At 44.1% G+C, this 18,062-nt stretch overlaps 1 protein-coding gene and 1 pseudogene across 2 annotated transcripts; one reads left to right on the top strand and one right to left on the bottom strand.

Moving 5' to 3' along the window:
* Positions 1 to 3,648: 3,648 nt before the first annotated feature.
* Positions 3,649 to 15,764, bottom strand: LOC135511387 (putative ATP-dependent RNA helicase DHX57; annotated as a pseudogene).
* A 715-nt stretch (positions 15,765 to 16,479) lies between these two features.
* Positions 16,480 to 17,736, top strand: morn2 (MORN repeat containing 2). Of its 2 annotated transcripts, none has more exons than XM_064934051.1 (6): positions 16,480 to 16,678; positions 16,777 to 16,809; positions 16,939 to 16,989; positions 17,075 to 17,178; positions 17,311 to 17,447; positions 17,562 to 17,736. In XM_064934051.1, exons 1-6 carry the CDS (start codon positions 16,672 to 16,674, stop codon positions 17,662 to 17,664), a joined length of 435 nt encoding a protein of 144 aa, XP_064790123.1. In that variant the 5' UTR covers positions 16,480 to 16,671; the 3' UTR covers positions 17,665 to 17,736. The 2 variants fall into 2 exon arrangements, with proteins under 2 accessions (XP_064790123.1, XP_064790121.1); XM_064934049.1 differs by having other exon boundaries at positions 17,072 to 17,178.
* The last annotated feature ends 326 nt before the right edge of the window (positions 17,737 to 18,062 follow it).

The raw sequence follows: 18,062 nt of genomic DNA, 5'->3' as shown, positions 1-18,062 counted from the left end.
GGTAGCAAACCACTCAAACAGCCTCCTGAGACGGACAAAGACTAAAATAACCTTCAGTCAGAGAGAGAAAGAGAGGGGGGTGGGGAAAGAGAGACAAAACGAGAGGGAGGGTTATATCTGAACTCTGACAGAACAAAGCATCAGGCTGACCACTTACAGACAGAGAAATTAATTGCTGATTTATAATTATGTCAAATGCAATGCTTTACTCGTCTACACTGTGCTGATAACCACAATTATTCCATCAAAAAAGTGTGTGTGTCTGTCTCTGTCTGATGTGTGTCTAACTACAGATATCTGTATGGGAACCATCAAAGAGCAAACATTCCCAGAATTGAGCTAGCAGCTGAATCACAGTCTGAACTGCAGCCCCTGCCATGATGTAGCCTGCTAATCCAATACTCACTGGCAGGGATGGTGTATCAAAGGCGCACAGTGACACCTTAATTTTCACATCACATGGATGGAGAATAATAATGTGTTGTGATTCAGCTATACCTACAGTGCCTTGCAAAAGTCATCATCTCCCTTGGTCTTTTTCCTATTTTGTTGCATTACAACCTGTAATTTAAATTGATTTTTATTTGGGTTTCATATAATGGAAAATAGTCCAAATTGGTGAAGTGAAATGAAAAAATAATAACTTGTTTCAAAAAAATTATACAAAAGAAAAACAGAAAAGTGGTGCTTGCATATGTATTCACCCCCATTGCTATGAAGCCCCTCAATAAGATCTGGTGCAACCAATTACCTTCAGAAGTCACATAATTAGTTAAATAAAGTCCACCTGTGTGCAATCTAAGTGTCACATTATATGTCACATGACCTCAGTACATCTACACCTGTTCTGAAAGGCCCCAGAGTCTGCAATACCACTACACAAGGGGAAACACCAAGTAAGCGGCACCATGAAGACCAAGGAGCTCTCAAAACAGGCCAGGGACAAATTTGTGGAGAAGTACAGATCAGGGTTGGGTTACAAAAAAATATCAGCAACTTTGAACCTCCACAGAGCATCATTAAATCCATTATAAAAAAATGGAAAGATTATGGCACCACAACAAACCGGCCAAGAGAGGGCCGCCCACCAAAACTCACGGACCATGCAAGTGGGCCATTAATCGGTGAGGCAACAAAGAGACCAAAGATAATCCCGAAGGAGCTACAAAGCTCCACAGCGGAGATTGGAGTATCTGTCCATAGGACCACTTTAAGCCGTACACTGCACCAAGCTGGGCTTTGTGCAAGAGTGTCCAGAAACAAAATCCATTGCTTAAAGAAAAAAATAAGCAAACATGTTTGGTGTTCGCCAAAAGGCATGTGGAAGACTCCCCAAATATATGGAAGAAGCTACTCTGGTCAGATGAGACTAAAATTGAACTTTTTGCCATAAAGAGAAATGCTATATCTGGCACAAACCCAACACCTCTCATCACTCAGAGAACACCATCTCCACAGTGACACATGGTGGTGGCAGCATCATGTTGTGTGGATGTTTTTAATCGGCAGGGACTGGGAAACTGGTTCAGAATTGAATGAATGATGGATGGCGCTAAATACAGGGAAATTCTTGAGGGAAACCTGTTTCAGTCTTTCAGAGATTTGAGACTGGGACGGAGGTTCACCTTCCAGCAGGACAATGACCCTAAGCATACTGCTAAAGCAACACTCGAGTGGTTTAAGGGGAAACATTTAAATGTCTTGGAATGGCCTAGTCAAAGCCCAGACCTCTATCCAATTGAGAATCTGTGGTATGATGTAAAGATTGCTGTACACCAGTGGAACCCATTCAACTTGAGGGAGCTGGAGCAGTTTGTCTTGAAGAATGGGCAAAAATTCCAGTGGCTAGATGTCCCCATCTTAACATGGGAAACGTGTCTGAATCAGTGTTTCAGATACCTACTTAAGAAGTTCTGGCACTGGAATTATGTGACAGAAAAGCGAGTGCCCTTTAGAAAATACAGTCCGCATAGGAATCTGGTGTGCACTTAGCAGACTCTACATCAGTTTCTTTCATATTGGTTTTTGATACATAGCAGCAAGCTTATTTCAAATAAATTCATACATACAGGACTGCCAACAGTTCCATTATCAAAATATGTCTTCATCAAAATACACAGAGGTTGAAGTCTAGCCTGTGCGGTTTTGAATGGGCTGTCAGAGGAAATCAGATTGCTGCATCGATCATTAATTAATCAGCACACAGATCTCTTAAAACTGACACTTAAATGGGTGAATAGACAATGTAAAATATGTAATACCCACATTTATAATATGGTATGTTGAGCCAAAATAACCTTTATCAAACATTTGAATAAAGCAGATGCTGTGTTTTTGAACTATGTTCAAGTGACTTTACATTACCTTGGAAAAAAGGATTAATTGTATGTTTTGGTCACAATCATTATTTTAATGCAAATGCTTGCACTTGCGAACAAGTACCTGCACTGGTATCAGTCAGTGGTAAATGAGAGCCACCCCAGAGTTTAGTTCAATAGCTCCATCTGTTGATGGGATGTGTTCATGACAAAACAACCCCCTGGGTATTTTGTTGCCGTAGGCTATCAATTTCACATTCTGTTTCCACTACAAGACCATGGTACTTGCCTACGGAGCAGCAAGAGGAACTGCCCCTCCCTACCAGGCTATGCTCAAACCCAACACCCCAACCCGAGTACTCCATTCTTATAAAAACATTTTAACCGCTTTTTGTCCCCAATTTCGTGGTATCCAATTGGTAGTTACAGTCTTGCCCCATCGCTGCAACTCCCATACCGCCTCGGGAGAGGATAAGGTTGAGAGCTGTGCGTCCTCCGAAACACAACCCAGCCACTGCTTCTTGACACAATGCACATTTAACCCGGTAGCCAGCCGCACTAATGTGTCGGAGGAAACATCGTACACCTGGCGACCGTGTCAGTGTGCAATGCACCCGGCCCGCCACAGGAGTCGCTAGTGTACGATGGGACAAGAACATCCCTGTCGGCCAAACCCTCCCCTAACCCTGACAACACTGGGCCAATTGTGCGTCGCTCCATTGGTCTCCCGGTCACCTGTAACAGAGCCTGGACTCGAAACCAGGATCTCTAGTGACACAGCTAGCACTGCGATACAGTGCCTTAGACAACTGCGCCACTCGGGAGGCCCGAGTACTTCATTCTGCCACCTCTGGTCTCTTGGTCCTCCCACCCCTCCTTGCGGGGCAGCTCCCGCTCAGCCCAATCAAAGCTCTTCTCCATCCTGGCACCACAATGATGGAACCACATCCTTAACAGTTCTGCCAACAAGAAATTCTGCTCCCAGACATTGATACAAAGCAACAAAACAACTAGGGCTTTACAATGACGGTGAAGACATAGGAAAATCTTGGGGTTAAGTGCATTAAAATCTTCCTAGAATTTGGACGTACATAGTGTTGGACATGCCAACATTCTCAGAAAAAATAAATATCTTATTTGAATGAAAACACACTGCTATTGGAAATTTTAACAAAGAACACATACACCGATGCTTTAAATAAACTAACTGCTAAATTGAATGTTTGATCAAAATGTATATACATATAATGTCTAGGGACATAAAATACTATTTGTGGAATGTCCCAGTTGATTCCATACCTTTCCAGTAACAACAAATTCTGATCCCCTTTCATTTCTTCTGAAACGTTCACACAAGAGACAATCGTAATGTCCATTTTCATCTGCACGACTGAATAATAGACGACTATATCTATCTCTGAAATACAACTTGAAGAGATTCAAGACATTGACAAACAGTTTTGAAGAATATGGAAACATGGTAGTACATTTCTTGGAATGATTTCCGTCCCTTGGCTATGAGCCACTGTCGCATGTCTCCTACACAGGCATTGGGTGGAAGTAAAACACCTGCTGTACATAGTGCTTCTTTCCAAAGAGCAGTAGTACTGATTTTATGTAGCGGCTGTAGACAAGGTACTCTTTCCGGGGAGATGACAAACTCTCCCTTCTGTAGCTCCACGTTAACCTGTCCCCTTCCGAACATAACCACGGGGTACACTGACACCATGCTGCAATCTCTGATGAACACATGGCTCGTCTTCACCTTCTCATGGTACACCATGTAGGGGCTGTCATAGTGGCCCCGGAGACCACCACTTGACCAATAAACAACTAAAACAAACAAAAAAAATAGCTTGTGTGGTTGTTTTGGATTAACTTTTTAGTTACTGCAAAATAATATTGGTTATGTCTCTGTAGTTTATTCTCACTGTGCGGAAGTTGTAACGTGTAGTTTACGGAGGAGGGGTGTACGTGGACACAGCCATCATTCTTGGTCATGTAGCGCAGCTCGTCTTCATCTTCACTGCGCCTTTACTGGCCTGTTTGAACTTCTCATGAGGAGACCTCACATAGCACAGTAAATCAATGGCTTAGCTAAGGTACATATACTGAGCAAAAATATAAAACGCACCATGTAAAGTGTTGGTCCCATGTTTCATGAGCTGAAATTAAAGATCCCAGAAATGTTCCATATGCACAGAAAGCTTATTTCTCTCAAATGTTGCGCACAAATTTGTTTACATCCCTGTTAATGAACATTTCCATTTTGCCAAGATAATCCATCCACTTGACAGGTGTGGCATATTAAGAAGCTGATTAAACAGCATGATCACAGGTGATACACAGGTGCACCTTGTGCTGGGGACATTAAAAGGCCACACTAACATTTGCACTTTTCTCACACAACACAATGCCACAGATGTCTCAAGTTGAGGGAGTGTGCAATTGGCATGCTGACTGCAGGAATGCCCACCTGAGCTGTTGCTAGCTAAAGCTCAATGTTCATTTCTCTACCATAAGCCGCCTCCAACGTAATTTTAAAAATGTGGCAGTACATCCAACCGGCCTTACAACCGCAGACCACGTGTAACCACGCCTGTGGGATCGTCTGAGACCAGCCACCTGAACAGCTGAAATAAACTGTGGGTTTGCACAACCGAAGAATTTCTGCACAAACTGTCTGAACCCAGGGTCTTAACCTGACTACAGTTCGGCGTCGTAACAAACTTCAGTGGGAAAAAAAATGCTCAACTTCGATGGCCCCTGGCACACTGGGGAAGTGTGTTCTTCACAGATTAATCCCAGTTTCAACTGTACAGGGCAGATGGCCGACAGCATGTATGGTGTCGTGTGGGCAAGCGGTTTGCTGATGTCAACGTTGTGAACAGGGTGCCCCATGGCCCATGCCTGGAAGCTGAAAATGTCCCAGTTCTTCTATGGCCTGCATACTCAGACAAGTCACCAATTGAGCATGTTTGGGATGTATACGAAAGCTTTTTCCAGTTCTCGCCAATATCCAGCAACTTCGCAAAGCCATTGAAAAGGAGTGGGACAACATTCCACAGGCCAGAATCAACAGCCCGATCAACTATGCGAAGGAGATGTGTCGTTCTGCATGAGGCAAATGTTGGTCACACCAGATACTGACTGGCTTTCTGATCCATGCCCCTACTTTTTGTTTAAGGTATATGTGACCAACAGATGCATATCTGTATTCCGAGTCATGTGAAATGCCTAGATTAAGGCCTAATTTCCTATGAACTGTAACTTTGAAATTGTTGCATGTTGCGTTTATACTTTTTTTCAGTATACATTATACAAGTACTGAGCTGTTGATCATGCTGGATGGGTAAAGGCTCACCTGAACTAAATTGGGATAAAGGGCATCACAGAGCAACCTGATGTTGTCAGAGTTGAGGTTGGCCTGTGGAGAGAAAGAGTGAAATTATTAACTTGCATGATTTATGAACAGATTTTATGTGACAATGCAGCATTTAAATGAATCATTTACAGCTCAGGAACGAGTCGTTCTTTTTGAACTACTTTTTACTGACTCGAGTCACGATTAGTTTTTCTGAGTGACACATTCATTTTAGTTGTTCATTTAACCTGCTGGCTGCAATGAATCCTACAGCAGGATTATTATGCGCTCCCCAGGCTAAGCGGCTCCGGAGACCACCGACTGTCTATCTTGGCAAGCGGTGCCAAGTCTGGAACTAACAGGACCCTGAATAGCTTCTACCCCCAGGCCACAATACTACTAATCAAATGGCTAACCGGACTACCTGCATTGACCCTTTTTTTGAACTAACCCTCTTACACTGACTCTATTCTATGCAAACATACACACCGCAACACACACACACATATGCGTACTGACACCACACAGGCTGCTGCTACAGCTCAGTCTATTATCTATTTAGTTGTCTAGTCACTTTACCCCTACTGATATGTACATACAGTGCCTTGCGAAAGTATTCGGCCCCCTTGAACTTTGCGACCTTTTGCCACATTTCAGGCTTCAAACATAAAGATATAAAACTGTATTTTTTTGTGAAGAATCAACAACAAGTGGGACACAATCATGAAGTGGAACTTTTTTAACAAATCAAAAACTGAAAAATCAGGCGTGCAAAATGATTCAGCCCCCTTAAGTTAATACTTTGTAGTGCCACCTTTTGCTGCGATTACAGCTGTAAGTCGCTTGGGGTATGTCTCTATCAGTTTTGCACATCGAGAGACTGAATTTTTTTCCCATTCCTCCGTGCAAAACAGCTCAAGCTCAGTGAGGTTGGATGGAGAGCATTTGTGAACAGCAGTTTTCAGTTCTTTCCACAGATTCTCGATTGGATTCAGGTCTGGACTTTGACTTGGCCATTCTAACACCTGGATATGTTTATTTTTGAACCATTCCATTGTAGATTTTGCTTTATGTTTTGGATCATTGTCTTGTTGGAAGACAAATCTCCGTCCCAGTCTCAGGTCTTTTGCAGACTCCATCAGGTTTTCTTCCAGAATGGTCCTGTTTTTGGCTCCATCCATCTTCCCATCAATTTTAACCATCTTCCCTGTCCCTGCTGAAGAAAAGCAGGCCCAAACCATGATGCTGCCACCACCATGTTTGACAGTGGGTATGGTGTGTTCAGGGTGATGGGCTGTGTTGCTTTTACGCCAAACATAACGCTTTGCATTGTTGCCAAAAAGTTCAATTTTGGTTTCATCTGACCAGAGCACCTTCTTCCACATGTTTGGTGTGTCTCCCAGGTGGCTTGTGGCAAACTTTAAACCACACTTTTTATGGATATCTTTAAGAAATGGCTTTCTTCTTGCCACTCTTCCATAAAGGCCAGATTTGTGCAATATACGACTGATTGTTGTCCTATGGACAGAGTCTCCCACCTCAGCTGTAGATCTCTGCAGTTCATCCAGAGTGATCATGGGCCTCTTGGCTGCATCTCTGATCAGTCTTCTCCTTGTATGAGCTGAAAGTTTAGAGGGACGGCCAGGTCTTGGTAGATTTGCAGTGGTCTGATACTCCTTCCATTTCAATATTATCGCTTGCACAGTGCTCCTTGGGATGTTTAAAGCTTGGGAAATTTTTTGTTTCCAAATCCGGCTTTAAACTTCTTCACAACAGTATCTCGGACCTGCCTGGTGTGTTCCTTGTTCTTCATGATGCTCTCTGCGCTTTTAACGGACCTCTGAGACTATCACAGTGCAGGTGCATTTATACGGAGACTTGATTACACACAGGTGGATTGTATTTATCATCATTAGTCATTTAGGTCAACATTGGATCATTCAGAGATCCTCACTGAACTTCTGGAGAGAGTTTGCTGCACTGAAAGTAAAGGGGCTGAATAATTTTGCACGCCCGATTTTTCAGTTTTTGATTTGTTAAAAAAGTTTGAAATATCCAATAAATGTCGTTCCACTTCATGATTGTGTCCCACTTGTTGTTGATTCTTCACAAAAAAAATACAGTTTTATATCTTTATGTTTGAAGCCTGAAATGTGGCAAAAGGTCGCAAAGTTCAAGGGGGCCGAATACTTTCGCAAGGCACTGTAGCTACCTCGTACCCCTGCACATCAACTCGGTACTGGTGCTCCCTGTATAAAGTAATTTCATATTTTACTCGTTATTGTTAGTCACTGTGTACTTATTCCTTGTTTTACTATTTATATATATTTTTATATCTTTAACTCTGCATTATTGGAAAAGGACCCATAAGTAAGCATTTCACTGTTGTTTACGAAGCATGTGACAAATAAAATTGGATTTGATTTTACATGTGCTCGCAGGAAAATAGATCATGCTCCAGGCAGAATAGAGAAGACCAATACATGTTTTGATAATTGATGGCATGGTTCAAGAACGAAATTGCAATGAATTTATTATTGAATGTTATCCATGAACAGAGCTTTGCAGAACCAAAACATACACAGCCTGCCTCTGCTCAAAAAACGTGAACTTGGGGGCTGCTGCAGTTTGCGAACGATATTGTACAGAAGTCAAGCAATGGCATTCTGCCATTGAGTTGTTCACAATCTAGTCCGGTTGCGGCAGCAACTAGACCTTGTTTCAAAGGTATACATGATGTTATTTGTATGCCTAGCAATCAAAAATGCACATTGCTTGAAGCACACTTTTACAAGTCTCAGTCACAAATGACAGCTCCTATAAGCCCCTACGGTGAACGAGAGGCTTGAAGAATCCTAATTATTTTGTTTATTATTCATTGTTCGCTGGTAGTGTCCTGCGCGCTATGGGCATTACAGAATCCAATGAATTAAATTAGTCTACAGATTTGTTTGTTTGACTGAACGAGTTGAAAAGATCCAAGTCAGTAAAAAGAACCCAACTTCCCATCACTAATTTCTATCATGGATATATCTTAGGTACTGTATAATTCTGATTGAAACATATGTGTGTGTGTTCTACCTCGCAGCTCCTAGCCTCCAGGACACCCTCAGTCCATTTGGCAGCCATTCTCTCCATGACTCTGGCCCTCAGTCCCTCCTTGACAAAGCCAATGTCAGACAGCAGCTCCGTAAACTGCCTCTTCAGACTGGTTATCTCCTGCAAACCACAAAGCACATCTCAGACTCTTGCAAGTACCGTACAATACAACACTGTAATAATGCCACCTGTCAGGAAAGATGCCACAGAACAGTATCTGACCTGTAAGGCCCTGCCAGGCAGGAAGTTCTCTCAGCAGTACTGAAACCAAGCCTGGTTCACGTTCTTGGCCGCACCACACAGGGGCGGCAGGTTAGCCTAGTGGTTAGAGCGTTGGACTAGTAACCGGAAGGTTGCGAGTTCAAACCCCCGAGCTGACAAGGTACAAATCTGTCGTTCTGTCTCTGAACAGGCAGTTAACCCACTGTTCCCAGGCCGTCATTGAAAATATGAATTTGTTCTTAACTCTCTTGCCTGGTTAAATAAAGGTAAATTTAAAAACACCAGCCGTGTGCAACACATTACATTAGACAGTCACATGTCCACAGCAGATAATCTGTATTCTACCCAATGTTTTAGTTGGTTCTACATCTTGCATTGCCACTCAGAACATGTACATCTATGACTCAAGGCAAATGCAATTTTTCATAGCTGGTTCAGGTATCAGTTCAGTATTTCTGGCATTAGTGTTATAGTGCTAGTGTGTGTTAATATTCGTGACATGGCTAGGGGATAAACAGTAGAGAAAGGTTCAGGTCTGCTCAGTGTGCCCAGCCCCAGTGTGTCAAGTACAGTACCTTGTATCCCTGCAGCAGGGCCAGATGGTCACTGTTAGCCAGGGTGTAACTCAGCTTATTCTCATTGGCCTCCTCCCTCTTATCCCAAGGAGACACCTGGCCACAGGAAGAAAACACTGCAGGAGAGGAGAAAAGAAGAAGATAAAAAAACAGGAGAGTGAAACTTGTGACCGTCTGTGTGAAAATGGAAAGCCTCACGGAAGTTCACATTTCTACTCATTGGGGATTCAACCCAAAGGCTCTGATAGACTGCCATTAGTAAACTCAGGCAAACAGTAGTAAAAAGTGCCAGGCTGGCAGTGTCTGTGAGGGCAGGGTCCAGGCAGCGGGAGATGCCACCAAACAGCATGAGTTTGCTAACGGACGTCCATGGGCAGACAGGCCAGGTGGGAGTTCAGAGGGGTGAGCTTCTCGTCGGCCGTCAGAGCCCCCAGGTCTTGCAGACATTGCTGGGCCGCGTCCAGACTGCCCATGGCTAGGGGCATCCTCCGAGAGAACAAACTCCAACAGCCGCTCCAGAAACACGCGCAGGGCCTTAATCCTGAGAGAGAGAAGGAAAGTGGGGATAGAGAGAGAGGTGGAGAAAGGGGGCAGTGTTGGGAAATTTCAAAGTGAAAATATGTTTGCATTGGTGACAACATGTCATGAGTATCTACATTGAAAATCCAGGGAAGGTTCAAATGAATGTCAGTGGTTAAATAGAGAGACAGTGCCTGGTACATGAGTAAATAACACAAATTGGTCACTTTAGAGCACCATTGGCACAGTGCTGTAGTTAGGTGACATTAGAAATTATTTAACTATTATTTAACCAGGTAAGTTTACTGAAAACATATTCTCATGTACAGCAACAACAGGGGATGATTAGGTGGCCATGATGGTATGAGGGCCAGATTGGGAATTTAGACAGGCCACCGGGGTTAACACCCCTACTTTTACAATAACTGGCATGGATGACAACAAAAAGTCACGATACCCGATTAACATCCCATCCGAAAGACGGAACTCTACACAAAGCAATGTTCCCAATCATTGCCCTGGGGCATTGGGATCATTTTTTAGACCACAGGAAAGAGTGCCTCCTACTGGCCCTCCAACACCACTTCCAGCAGCATCTGGTCTCCCATCCAGGACCAAGTCTGCTAAGTTTCAGAAGTCAGCCAGCAGTGGGATGCAGGGTGGTATGCTGCTGGCAAAGGATTTTGACTAAGTTGTTTAAGTTGACAATTATTTACTGGAAGACTGGAATTGGTCAGTAGCGCAGTCCCCAGGAGAAAAGGAGCGGACTTTGGTGAGAGCAACAGTCAAATCTTCAGTGTCAATGGTGTATAAAATTCCTTCATAGTGAATCTCGGCCTTCAAGATTAGGCAAATTTTACTCCCGATGTAGGGAGAGTCCTGTAATGGTCTGCTTGCCTGAGGCAGAGCTGCTCCGAGGGGACTCTCTGGATCTCTGGCAGCTCTGTTCAGCCAGCTGGTGTTGGAAGCAGTGGATGGTGAAGAAGTAGACCCCCGAGGCCAAATGGCCTGCTCACCCCCTCCTCTGCAGGGCATTGGCATGGGTCACTCACGACTCCTCCAGGCTCCCCAAGCTCTTAGAAGCGTTGTAACTGAGGGGAAAGACAGCGAAATAACACTCACATGCCGTCTAGCTCAGTGTGTATTATAAGCAGCCAAATATGCACTGCTATCAATGAATTGGTTCACTCCTTATAACAGGTTAGTATAGAAAATATATGAGTTGTACACATTAACATAGTTTGCACTTATCGAATATGCTCTCATCAGAACTTGACAGCTATGGAAACCAATTGAGAGTTTTGAAACACGGCCACTGTCTGCATAGACATCCGAGGGTTTAGAGGTCAGAGGTTACAGTACCTTTTCTCCTTTATCTTCCCCGAGTCGACCACATAGACCATGTCATTGATAGTGAAGGAGGTCTCTGCGAAGTTGGTGGTGATGATGATCTTGGTGACCAGCTGAACACAGCCTGCTGCTCCTCGTTAAACAGGGGCGATTGGAACTCCCGAGTGATGCAGGGCTTTAAGCGTCACTACAAACCCGGGTTCGATCCCAGGCTGTGTCACAACCGGCCATGACCGGGAGACCCATGAGGCAGCGTGTCACGCCCTGGTCTATATTTATTATGTTATCTTCATTTATTGGGTCAGTCCAGGGTGTGACATGGGTTTATTTGTAGTGTGTTTCGTCTTGGGGTTGTGTGGGGTGTATAGATTAGTCTATGGCTGCCTGAGGCGGTTCTCAATTAGTCAGGTGATTATCGTTGTCTCTGATTGGGAACCACATTTAGGTAGCCTGGGTTTCACTGTGTGTTTGTGGGTGATTGTTCCGGTCTCTGTGTTTGTTGCACCAGTCAGGGCTGTTTCGGTTTTCGACGTTTGTTGTTTTGTATTGTTCGTGTTTTTTCATCATTAAAGATGTATCGAACGAACCACGCTGCATTTTGGTCCGATCCTTGTTCCACCTCTCCATCAGAGGAGGAGTTGGAAGAAACCCGTTACACAGCGCACAATTGGCCCAGTGTCGTCTGGGTTAGAGGAGGGTTTGACTGACAGGGATTTCCTTGTCCCCTCAAGCTCTAGTGACTCCTTGCGGCGGGCCAGGCGTCTACAAACTGACTTCGGTCTCCAGCTGGACGGTCATTCCACCGACACTTTGGTGCAGCTGGTTTCTGGGTTAAGTGAGCAGTGTGTCAAGAAGCAGTGCGGCTTGGCAGTGTCGTGTTTCGGAGGACGCATAACTCTCGACCTTCACCTCTCCCGAGTCCATAGGGGAGTTGCAGCGATGGGACAAGACTAACTACTAATTGGATATCACGAAATTGGGGAGTAGAAGTACAAAAAAAATACTACAATAAATAAATACAAAAAAATGTAAAGAAAATAAAAAGATAGTGATGAGTAGAGCTGGTACATCACACAGCTGACACACAATCACACGCACTTTACTACACACACACAACTATATCCACAACAAACATAACCCTACAGCTGTACCAGAATCTATAGCTGTACCAGAACCACATATTTATGCAAAACTCTATAACTCATAATTCTAGCAATCCTGCAAATTCATCCAATACAGTGCTCCCTGTATTTCCCTACCTGGCTCTGTTCCGGTTGTTGAACATCCTGTTGGTCTGGAGCTGCTCATAGAGCGTTTTAATCTCAGCCAGGCCCACCAGCACCTACATACACCAAGAGGCTTGAAGGATGTGGATGGTGTGTGGTGGGGTAGATAGTGTGCATCGGTACCTGGTATGTGGATGGTGTTGCAGTTGTTGTAGTACAGGGAGAAGCAGTCAGCTTTCAGGGTGGCACTCATCAGGATGAACTTCAGTTCTGGGCTTTGGACCATCAGATCCTTCTCCACCAGCAGAAGGAAGTCACTGAGGGAGAGGGATGGAGAGAGAGAGAGAAATCAAGATGAGACAACTGGCACAATAGTGAGTGAGTCTATATGCTGTTGGCTTACGAGGGCTTATGCATACTCATAAAGGGGGCGCTCGGGCACCTCATCCACTATGATACGAGAGATCCCTGTGAGGTCTGCGTCCCCTCCAGCCTCCTCAGCAGCATTCCTGTGGTGCATTACAGCAGCCTGGTAGAGGGAGGAAGGAAGGAAGGGGGAGGCATAGAGTGAGTGAGAGAGAGAGAGAGAGAGAGAGAGAGAGAGAGAGAGAGAGAGAGAGAGAGAGGGAGAGAGAAGAGAGAGGAGAGAGAGAGAGAGCAAGCTTAATTGAAGTTCAACAACAGCTTTAACTGGAATGCCAGGTTATGTGAGCGTGTGAACAACATTGAGTTCCACTGACCCCGATGGTTTCCAGACGGATCTGGTAGCCCCTGTTACCGAGGCGTTCTATACCACTCCTGTGCCACCCTGTCGGCCACAGAGATGGCAAAGATACAGCAGGGCTGGGTGCAGATGATGCTAGCCACCTGATCGGCAGGCCCACTCAGAGACGCATCCAAAGTGAACTAACGGATCTGGGTGGTCTTACCACACCTGTAGAAGACCAACCTAAAGACATCAGATCTTAACACCAAGTTAACATCAAACATAGAACACTGCAGCATGCAACAAATCTAATACCATCATTTCACATCAGTAGGTCCTTCTCATTCCAGTCAGCCAGATTGAGTTTCTGCTGCACCATGGAGGTGAAATGCCTGGATGACTGGCAGAGAGGGACAGTAACAGGGGATTAGGTGGAGCAAACAGACATTCCAATATCATCACTAGGGACATGACCACTTATGATTTTAGCTGTAAGGTTTACAGGCATGACTACCGGTAGTATTGGACAGGACTGATAAATCGCAATTCACCCATAACACCAATAGATGGCGCTAAATAGCATGACAGGCTGCTTACATTTCTGTCTTGTTCTGTAGTCAGCCTTAGTGTTGTACTGTAGTCAGCCTTAGTGTTGTACTGTAGTCAGCCTTAGTGTTTTTTCGTGTTGACTCTCAGCCGCATGGGAAAATGTGTCGAATTGCAGGAAATTTGCTTAAAACGACAAAAACGTCTCTCAGCTACATGGAGAAATTATATTAATTACAGAAAATTGGCCCTGCTAAGCAGCATGCATGCGCCCGGCCCACCACAGGAGTCGCTAGAGTGCGATGAGACAAGGACATCCCGGCCAGCCAAACCCTCCACTAACTCGGATGACGCTGGGCCAATTGTGCGTTGCCTCATATCTCTCCCTTTCGCGGCCTGCTGCGACACAGCCCGGGTTCGAACCCAGATCTGTAGTGACGCCTCTGCAGTGCCTTAGACCGCTGCGCCACTCGGGAGGCCCTAAGACCCTTTTTTGATCCAGAAAAAAACCTGGTAGTAACAGCCCAGAATGAAGTACACTCTCTACTCTACCTGTTTTCTCCTGAACTCTCGACACAGTTTGGTGTTCTCTTGCTGATGGCCCTCTGTCTTCTCTTCATGCCTTTTCACCATTTTTTCCTCCGGTTGACATACAATGCCTTCGGAAAGTATTCAGACCCCTTGACTCTTTCCGCATTTTGTTACGTTACAGCCTTATTCTAAAATTGATACAATTCTCAGCAATCTACATACAATACCCCATAATGATTAAGCAAAAACAGGTTTTTAGACATTTTTGTTAATTTATAAAAACATAAAATAAGATAAGAATTCAGACCCTTTGCTACTCAAAATTGAGCTCAGGTGCATCCTGTTTCCATTGATCATCATTGAGATGTTTCTACAACTTGATTGGAGTCCACCTGTGGTAAATTCAATTGATTGGACATGAGTTGGAAAGTCACACACCTGTCTATATAAGGTGCTCCAGCTCATACTCTGTAAAGCTGAATTCAGGCTGGCTCGCACTGGGTCTTGGGGGCCTGAGGCGTTCCCCTTGGTGGGCATCTGGTGCTTATACTTGCACTTGGTTCCAAATCTGCAGCCGGCAGATGTCCCGAAAGTGAACGGGGGACGCCGGTGATAGTGCAGGAGGTCTGGGTCCAGAGTGATGGTCCACATGCTGTTGGCAATACGCTCGGCGAAGCGGTTGCCGTAGATGGCGGTGAGGGCCAGAGACTCCTGCTAATACCTGGAGAACTTTCCTATGGCAAACAGTCCTATGACTGGCTTGGGTGTGGGCAACCGTTCGTCCTCTGAGTCAGGATCATAGACAGGGCTCTTCACAGGCTCATTAGGTTCCAGAACTGCACTTCCTCCTGGTAATCCAGCTAGTCATCCTCTTCATCATACTCCTCTGCTTCTTCACTGAGAAAGAACAGGTGGGTTAAGATTATGTGATGTTATTAGTCTGTTCCAGTCAAAAAGGTGAGTGACACCTGATACATCACAGTGCAACTACCCAAACCTCTGCAGAGAAGAAAACAACAACCCCTGAATACCAACACATTTTCAAATTCTTCCAATATTATACAGAGACCCCAGTATTCTGAAGGAATTCCAGTATACAGGCTCTCTTCCTATGTTATGAGAACACTCACTCATAAGGCTCGTTGTCATAGTCCTAGGTCTGCAGCTCTCTCAACAGCTCCTTCACCTGCTCCTGGTTCTGCCAGTGCCCCTTCCGACTCTGCTAATCCGGGCCTGCACCACCGCTGCCCCCGCCACACCCTCCCATTCCTCTGCCTGAGGTGGGCCTGTGGTGAGAGAAAGAGACATTTGTTTATTATTCAGGTTTATTCCACAGTTCAAAGGATAAGCGCTAATATCTAACTAATTATTTTAGGAGGAGTGCAGTATAAAACCAGACTGACTATTCAATAGCACAACGCATTGCCAGCCAACTATGTTATGTGGATTATGCGTCAGACATACATACCACTTGCATTACTGTAGCACTAGGTTCTTTTGCAGTTGCTTCCTAATCTGGATTTCAGTTTTCAGTTCAGATGACACATACAGTAGAGCAGGTGGACATCATTTTTGCAAGGCACGATGTCGGTGCCTTGAAAGTAGTAGGAACCGGCTAGCTAAAATGTTACTTTATGGCTGACGAGGCACACGTTTACATCGTGTTTATTTCATAACACTTCTTGGGTTGTCGGCAAACTAGATAATTGACCAGAATGACCACTCAACACTGCATTGTCACAGCCAGCTAGGACGGAGGATTGCTAGCCATTAGCCATAAAATAGATATCATTAGGTCGGGAGGCACATTGTTTCTTTCTGTGTGGGCAAGAGGACAATTAGTCAATTATTTTGCTATTCAAAAAACAATTTACTATCGAGAAAAATAATGCATAAGAGAAACGGATAGCAGGTTATTTATCCAGAGACCAAGACAATTTACAACTACACCGTCTTTCTCATTGGTTAATCAATCAGAGGTCAAAGTTTATTTTCCAGTAAAGGTTGTGTAGAGTTACCATGGTAATATAACGTTTAGGAAATGCATCGCAACAACATCAGCTAGACCAGCACGAAACATTTGAATAATTTATAGCCATAGTCATGTTTGAACTAGCAACAAATCCGAAATCTATTGACTAGCTTGACAGCCAGCTAAAGTTAGCTAAAAGCTCTAACTATATTGAGTAATTAAATTTGACGAAGCATTACTAAAATGTCAGGTGAGTAACGTTAGCCAGTTACCGTACTGTATAGCCAGCATGATGCAGAAATAGCATAGCTACAACATAATGTCTTTATTAAAGTGTTTTTCCTGCAGAGAAGAAAAAAGGAAAGGTCACAGAAAGCAAAGGTAGGCAGAGACCAGACTTGGACATCTCAAGATATCTGCTTTTTTTGGTGTGTAAATATTGTATGTTTGTGCTTAAGGCTAACTATTAGCCTATGCGCGGTCTTAAACTCCACTCACATTTATTTTCAGAGGAAGGGAATTTGCAAGTATCCTACATTTTCCCAAATGGTGACAGATATGGTAAGTGCTCATATTGACACAGTAACATTAAATGAATGATTATAACTGTTATAACGAGCTGCATTACTGTGGTCATCACCAGAAGGAGAGTGCTGCAGGTCCACAGAGGGAGTCGTGGTGAGGCGTGGTATGGGCAAACACACCTCAGCCAGTGGTGTCACCTACACTGGAGAGTGGCATGATGACAAGGTATGTGTGTGCAAGTGCATGGTCGGGTGTAGGCCTATGTTAGGACAGAATTGATAGAGATTGGTATTTGGATTAGCGGGTCATAGTTCTTGTGATGTCTGCTGTGAGTGACCAGTGCTCCCTCTATTCCAGATGAATGGCAGAGGGACTCTGGAGCATCCCTCTGGGGCCATGTATGAAGGGGACTTCAAAGACAACATGTATCATGGCACAGGGACATACAGCTTCTCTGACGGGACCAAATACTGCGGCAGCTTCAGCAAGAACAGGTGAACCCATAACTTTAGCGTGTTAACTTTTTCCTATCATATTTTGATATGCTAGTGAATAATAGTTTAGGCCGATGGCTAGTGAATGATGGCTCTATTGTTTTTTTTTTATAGGTTGGAGGGTGACGGGGAGTTCACCGACTCTCAGGGACTTGTTTGGATTGGAGGCTTCCACAACAAGGCAGCTCCTGGATTAAAACTTAAACTCAGCATGTAACCCATGACATAATGTGAGATAACATAACTCTAATTTCTCTTACATTTATGAACATTTATTTAATATAGATTAAAAAAAATATATATATATATATATATATATATATATATATATTTCAAAAGAACAAAATTAGACTCCAGTAAGATATTTTAAAGGCACCAAATGAAATTAAACACATAATGTCCATGTTCTTCCCATAACACTCCTGCAGTGACACCTGGTCTCTTTTACTTGTAGGAAAGACTTTAGTAGTCAGCGTATGACAGTGTGGTGAACGCACCTCATGGCACCGTGCAATGAATGAGTCATTGCTTTGAGTCACACAGCCAAGAGTCCTCTTTGGAGGTGCTGTAACACAGTCTGTGTGTGGCTGTGTAAGCCTCAGTTAACTAACAGTT

Source organism: Oncorhynchus masou, chromosome 24 (assembly GCF_036934945.1).
Source record: "Oncorhynchus masou masou isolate Uvic2021 chromosome 24, UVic_Omas_1.1, whole genome shotgun sequence".
In the NCBI taxonomy this organism is placed as follows: domain Eukaryota; kingdom Metazoa; phylum Chordata; class Actinopteri; order Salmoniformes; family Salmonidae; genus Oncorhynchus; species Oncorhynchus masou.
Note: the sequence above shows the minus strand (reverse complement) of the source record. Positions and strands in the feature narration are given on the sequence as shown.